At 48.1% G+C, this 7,091-nt stretch overlaps 1 protein-coding gene across 1 annotated transcript; it reads left to right on the plus strand.

Annotated features, from left to right (window-relative positions):
• The first annotated feature begins 1,468 nt into the window (after positions 1 to 1,468).
• LOC121047443 (plasma kallikrein) lies at positions 1,469 to 6,518 on the plus strand. Its single transcript, XM_042294729.1, has 5 exons — positions 1,469 to 1,512; positions 1,595 to 1,688; positions 2,889 to 3,072; positions 5,268 to 5,425; positions 6,290 to 6,518. The coding sequence occupies exons 1-5, from the start codon at positions 1,469 to 1,471 to the stop codon at positions 6,455 to 6,457; spliced, it is 648 nt and encodes a 215-aa protein (XP_042150663.1). The 3' UTR covers positions 6,458 to 6,518.
• Positions 6,519 to 7,091: the final 573 nt, after the last annotated feature.

The raw sequence follows: 7,091 nt of genomic DNA on the forward strand, positions 1-7,091 counted from the left end.
ACGTATGCGTTCTTCTCCCGCTGTACTAAAAGTGCGTATTCGACGCGCACCGTAACGTTCCGTCGACGCAACGTTAACGCTAACGTAGGGGGTTTGCGTTTGCCCCTATACGTATTACTAAAACTCTCTAATAGCGTCAGCGCGTTACAACCGAGCCGTTCGAAGTACCCGTGGGGTGAAGAGCGTGTGGCTGGCCCATGGAGCACGTAGCTTCCACAACACTGTCAGCTTAGTGCTGAACGAGGTGGGGAAAGCAACTTTTGTTCGAGTTTTGAGCGACGGGCCAATCTTCTAGGGGGAGAATGGCTGTTTCCGGTTGCACGAACGAGGGAGCGAGAAAGAGGGGAGTCCTTCCGTTCCGTCTTCTTGGACCACTTGGTACAATGCGCGATGTGTGAGTTCAGGAGGAAAGCTAAGAAGGAAAACGTTGAAATGCCAAAAAGCGGCGCTGCTCCGAAGGAATCTGCTACGTCACGACTACGTAGCAGATTCCACAACGTTGCTAGACTACCTCCCAAATAGGTTCCACATGCATCCACCAGGTGCACATTGAAGATCGTTTATTTGGCTTTAACATTAGTTTTCTTGTGCTTTTCAACGAAAGGCTGGTGTTTTTGAGGTTAGGGTGCAACAGGCAACACATTAAAGCTAGAAAATGATAGCTGAAATTTCGTTTCCCTACCCTTTTAAACCATGCCCTTAAACACAATATTAAAAAAGTTAATTACGCAAAAATAATTAACAACTTAATTTTCCCGGACGTTAATAATTTCCTTAAACGGGCCCCATAATCGCAGGGCCCCTTAAATGGGCCCTGCGATAAGTAGTTTTCGCAGGAGCGATTTGGCCTGCGTCCTCTGAAACACCCTATATATATATATATGGTAGAAAATATGCAGATGAATAAACCGTATTTGATCGAATGCGTCAAAATTTCACCAAACTGCCAAAAGTCAAAATCAGTGGCGTACGATGATGAGAAAGTGACCGTGACATACAAAACTTAACTGAGCTACGACGCTTCAAAAACTGAGTTACTTCAAACTTCAAACGACACTGCAAAAACTGAGCTCAGGAACTGAGTTCCGACACATCCAAATCGTATAAAAAAGTCAATTTTGAATAAATATAAAAAAAAATTGTGAGTGTACTAATTAAGAAAGGAACTCTAATACAAAAACACACGAGTACTTCATCTGTCTACTAAAAAATAAGAAAGCGACTTGGATGCATTACAAGTCAAGAAACTTGTAATGCGTAGAGCCATGTATTTGAACATATATAAAAAAGCTTGCACTTCTTGTTTGTTTATTGTGTGTTCAGTTTTGACAATTGCATGTCACATTTTGCACTAAGACACTGATGAAGGATTGGCCATTTATTTGCAAAAGAACGAAATACGTGGCCTGCACACAGACGGGACATTGGCGCGGCAAACAGGAGCGTTAGCACGGCTGCCACCGGTATTATGGTTGGGGCCGCCGATAAGAGAAGTCAGTATATTTCATTTGAGTAGAAGTGTGGAAGTCTATTGAACTTCCAGAGCATACTGCAACTTTTCGGCTCTTGATTTGTTTGTTTGCTTGTTTTTCAGTGGCTACAAGTCTCCGTCAAACTATATCGTTGTGATTGGAGACCAGAACCTCAACACGGTAGATCCCTACGAGCAAAGAATCGCCGTGGTGAACGTAAGCAACTCGCCACGAATTCTGGCAAAACTTAGACGTGCAACCATACACCTTCAATGTATGTTTTGTAACAAACATAAACTTGTTTTGTTATAGTGAGGCAGGCCTTAATATGTCGTAACCTGAAAAGAGCCCAATGACACTCAATTTGCAAGAGAGCTAATCGAACGGTTTTGACATAATTACTTAAAATTATACTCTTCTAATTCCCTCATCGGCGTTTTTTTTTTAGCTTGAACAGGAATGTCCTACTGAATGACAGTCGTGATTTTGATTGCCTAAGAACCCAAGAGGAAAGTAAAATATTTCCATAAAAAAGTTAGCATCCCAACCAGGACTTTAATTATTTAAGGGGGGGGGGGGGGCAACGATTCCCAGACTTCGGTGAAAAAGTTGTGGAAGTTGTTCTCTGACACTTGTGAAGTAAAGAACAGAAGACCGATTTCGCCTGCGTCTCCTAGTTGTTGCGTAAAAAAAAAAAAAAGAAATATTGGCTCTTCTGGAACCCTTCAACTCACTCCCAATCTTCAGGGTCACACCTGGTCCCCCTCCTAGTGACGTAATTCGGGGTGCCGCGTAGCTTCCCATATGCTCCCTCAGAGAACGCTTACTCTCTCTCTCTCTCTGCTGTCATTAGCGGGCGTTATGCTGCAGCTTAAAGCCGAGCGAGGTCACGTAAGCATTTCGCCGTAGTTCCTTCGGCTGCCACTCGCGGCTGCAGGTGGGTGAAAAAACTCGACTTTTGCTTTGCGATTATGCAGCGGAATCGCGACAGTTTTTAATGAACGAGATGCTTTCTCTAGCCTCCAGGACACGATAAACAACGTAAAAATGACGAGACGCAAATTCTTTTAATCTTAACATTGTTGCACCTCCCCCCCCCCCCCCCCCCCCCCCTTAAAGGGATTCCGTGAAACGTTTTTTCTTCGTTTCATTCCAGGAGTTCGGAATATGTGTAAGACATTTCCTGGCTCTTAGCTTAACAAGCTTAACGTCGCAAAACACCATGTCGTTTTTTTCTCTCGTCGGCTTGTGCCACGAGTACTCGTCACAGACGCCCGCTTGTAAACGCAAACCGCCGCAATGCCTCTCGGCGTCGCAACAGACCAGCGAGAATTGAAGTCCCGAAGTAACGAGCTGTTTGTTTCCCCATTTAGATAGCTAAAGATAAATATTGTGATACGTTTTCTCGAGCCACAGATCACGATTCATCCCCAATGGACCCCTTCCACCGTGAACTACGATTACGCCTTGCTGAAGCTGGCGAGACCGCTCAACTTCACGGGAAGCGAGAAGGCACTCATGCCCATCTGCCTTCCGACGCTCAACCAGGGATTCGACGGCATGACCTGCACCGCTAGCGGATGGGGACTCACGAAAGACAGTCAGTGTCTGTTTCTGTTCGTGGCTGATAATAGCTTTAGTAACTAAATGGCGGATCCAGAGTATCACTTCTCTATTTCTTTCCGCCAACTCCTCATTGGCGCAGAAGGGCCACTTGCGCCAAATTTGACTACGGTGCTTACGGGGAAGTGACCTTGCAGGGTACCGGGTTTGGGGCCGGACATGTTGTTCACTGAGCGTTCGCGTAATGTTTAATATTGCACTGAAGCCTGACAAGAACGAAGGTTCTTGAACCTTCGGACATCGTGTGCCACTAAGACGTCAGCGTAATTGCGCTATTTTTTTATAATGCAAGCGCTGTTTCAACGCGGCCATGTACAAGCAGGCGACACGACAACCGACCACGGAGTGCCTGCGCGCGCGAGCTTCCGAGGAATCCGGGCGACGCGCAAAAGCGCATGCGCGGTCAGCTGCCGCCGCATGTCGTCGCACCCGTCCCGTCTCCTGCGAGACTGATGTCAAAAAGTTGAGGACGTTGTGATACTTTGCTGCGCAAGCGGAACATATACAAATTCCTTAGGCATGACTACTCGGACAGTCACTGAATAGACAATACTCGCGTATGGTGTTATTACACGCAACATAAAGAATTAGAACACGTGTATGGTGGTTTCTATCTAACTCGGGATTGCTCTACACTGCAACTTCAATGAATTTGTTTCATTTGCCGTTGCTAATGCCGTTAACGGGAAACAGCTTTGAACATTTACGATATAGTCTACCAGTACACTCTTTGATGATTGTGGTAGAGGAAGTGTTAACCACTTCAACTACGAGGCTTTGAGTATTCCCCCGCCAGACAGCTTTACATTTTGCGTTGCATGTAAATGATTTTAATGCTCAAGCAATAACTGTTCCATGGAGCCAGGATTGTCTGTGGCCTCAAAAAACGAGACATAAACTCCGTCTGCAGCAGCAAAAAAAAAAAAACAGCGGCTAAATTTACATTGGCTGCGACGCGTCATAGTTCCAAGGAACGCCACCCCGCGGAGAAGCCCTCATGCCTGCGCTGCGGTCCGCGCGTCGGTAAAAGAGAGAGGGCGGCTCGCGCGCTGCCGCCACACTTTCCCCTCCTCTCGGATCACGAGACAGGCGTGGCCGGAGGGGGGGAAGGGAGAGGGGGAGCGGGAAATTTTCCCTCCCTCTCCCTGTGCACTACTGCATCACGTGTTGTACTATGGTTGTACCATAGACTCCTCTATGCTCACAATGCCTGGCAGTTCGGTGTCGGAGCCATAGAGCGCCCGGTCGCAGATTTGGAGCGCGAGGATCTGGTAGCACAGAGCATTTTTTCGGGGAGAGTGGCATTCAGCGCACATCTTTTACAGCGGCAAGGACCCGAAACATGGATTTCAATTCCTGCGAGAAACGAAGCGGTCGCCCGAGGAGCGCGAGAAGCACGAGCGGACATTCCATCGGTTGGGACAACTGTGTTTCGGCGTCTCGCCGCAACGGGGCGCCTGTTGCATGACTCTTGTCTGCCGCTCTACCTTTTCACTTTCGGCGGCCGCGTTACGTGACGACCTGCTAGGCTTTGTCAGTATAGAGGAGGCAATGGTTGTACGCTCAGCTTTTAGCCATGTCGCGCCGCCCGGTCAGCCTCTGTGGAGGACAGCGGGGCGCGCTGCTGGTAGGAATGCACCGCCGCGTAGGATTACTTTCGCATTCCTACACGTGAGCCTCCTGTCATTTTTTGATTTTTTGTTTTGTGTTTTGGGGGAGGGGGCTTAGTCTAGGGTAGCATTCGCCTGTAATTTTGCGCAGATAACGTAATCATTTATGGTTTTGTTAAATACATACAAAAAATTCAGCCTTTCCACTCTGGTGAAGAAGGAAGACCAGCGAAGCTGTACTATGGCGGGAATGAAGTAATGACCGGCCGCGAGTGGGCAAGCCAGAGTGGAAAGGCTCGAAAAGTTGCCGCCATCTATGAGCGACGGCGGCAACCTGACAACCGGCAAGTCGGTTGTTTGGTTGCCGCCGTCGCCCATAGGTGGCGGTACCTGTCCAGATTTCTGTGTTATCAGGTCATTTGAGGACGAACACGATCCACGGGGAACTAGCCCTTAACAGCTCCGCTGTAAAAACGAATGACCAATACCAACCGCCCAGTGTCCGGATACCATGTGTAAATAATGGACCTTGACTCCTGCTTTATTCGTCTTCTCTCTGCAGAGTCCCAGGGAGGAAACGTATCCCAATCCCTTCAGAAGGTCGATTTGCCCATCGTGTCTTACTTAACCTGCTACTTTAACTACTTTTTCGTTAATACGGTTGTACAAAACACCATGATCTGTGCCGGTCCCAGAGTTGGCGGAAAAGGAACCTGCCAGGTAAGAAAATCGTGCTATTTAAACTGCACCACAGAGCGGAAGTTTGCAAACTAAGGCATACTGATCTCCACATACAGGCCTATATAGCGCGCGCGCCTGGATTTCTTTAGAGCATGCTCACGCCGCGCAATGATTTATTTTGTTCATGGGGCCTGGAACGCGTGTCAGATTGGAAGTCAAACTGGGGTCTTTGTCTGCAGCCTTTTTTCATCTTCATCTAGAACACAGCCAGAGCTGAACTGTCCGCGAGGCTAGTGCTTTCTTAGGAAACCACGTGCACTGTCCCGCTTCCTTCTCTTAGCGGCACCGGAAAGATGTTCCTAACGCTTGGGTCATGTACATGTTTTTTGTTTGGAACAATCTCGTGTGCATGTCCTGTTTTATACCACAAGACCCGATAAGCACAGTTTTTGTTTTCAACGTCAAACAGTGACATTGAAAAAGACCGAATCCAGTGGAAACAAACAAACCCCGAAAAACAACACCATCGAATTTGAAGCAAAAAATATCCCCCAGAAAACACGGAAAACTACTTCTTATCGACGTGGATGAAAACTTTAAGCCGCTCTTCAGTCGTGGTCACAGTGCTAATGCATCATACAAACAACAGACTGCAGACGCATTCTGAGGCGTGTTTCTTCCTTGTATGTGGCCCTTTCACACTGGTCATACAAACAATGTCGGCAGACATGTTTGTAGCACGTGCATATGAGGCGAACATGCTTCAAACGTCTGTGGCATGTCCTCAGACAATTCTGCCATGATGTCTGCGAAGAAACTCCATGACCATTGTATATGACTTATGGGCAGTGCAGCTGCGGCCTCAGGCTATCCGTTGCAACCGCGCACGCTCTTTGTTCCCAGGGCGACTCCGGGGGGCCCCTGCAGTGCGCCAGGTCCGACGGACGCTACGTGCTGGCCGGAAGTACGTCGTGGGGAACGACGTGTGCGGCGGCCAATCAGCCCTCCGTGTTTGCGAGAATCTCTCCCCAGGTCAACTGGATCAACAGCGTCGCTGGCCCGACCCCGTGAATTCGCCCTGGTTTCCATCGAGCGCCCGCTCTTTTTTCTTTGCATTAAAAACTGTCCGTGTACCTCAGCAAACTTTTTTCTTTTTATCTTATTTGATTCTTGCGCTGGACTCTATTTTTATTTGAAAGCAGAGAAAAGCAGCAGACGTTGCTACGAGGAGGCTCCTGTCCACGAGAAAGTGTTCTCTGACTTGCGGATGCAACTGTTCTTTGTACCCACTCACTCGAGATGAGTCAGATTTAAGTGAGGTGCAGCCACTGCGCATGCGCACCGGGCCGACACCAGGCCACCGCTGTGCTGTGACGTCAGGGTCGCTGCGTGTTGGTGTGTGCGAATTTCCCGCCGCGTTCCGGCAATTTGAAGAATTGCCTAAAAACACTGCGAGAAATAATAATAAAAAAAAAAAAAAAATCAATGCGCTCGATCGGCACGAAGTTTTCGCGGTGTTTCAGACTTCCCTTTCTCTGCGCTGGCTCGTAAGCAGCCTTCCTCACACTGAATTTGCCCGATTAAGTGACCGGCAGCGAACGCTAGCTCAGACTGTTTCCAAGTCCGATATCATATCAGTTTCGACTGATTTAGCTACAAGGTGCAGTCACACTGCCGATACATCACACCAAAGATAGTCTTGCAG

The sequence above is a fragment of the Ixodes scapularis genome, unplaced genomic scaffold (assembly GCF_016920785.2).
Source record: "Ixodes scapularis isolate PalLabHiFi unplaced genomic scaffold, ASM1692078v2 PGA_scaffold6__148_contigs__length_123643588, whole genome shotgun sequence".
Lineage (NCBI taxonomy): Eukaryota > Metazoa > Arthropoda > Arachnida > Ixodida > Ixodidae > Ixodes > Ixodes scapularis.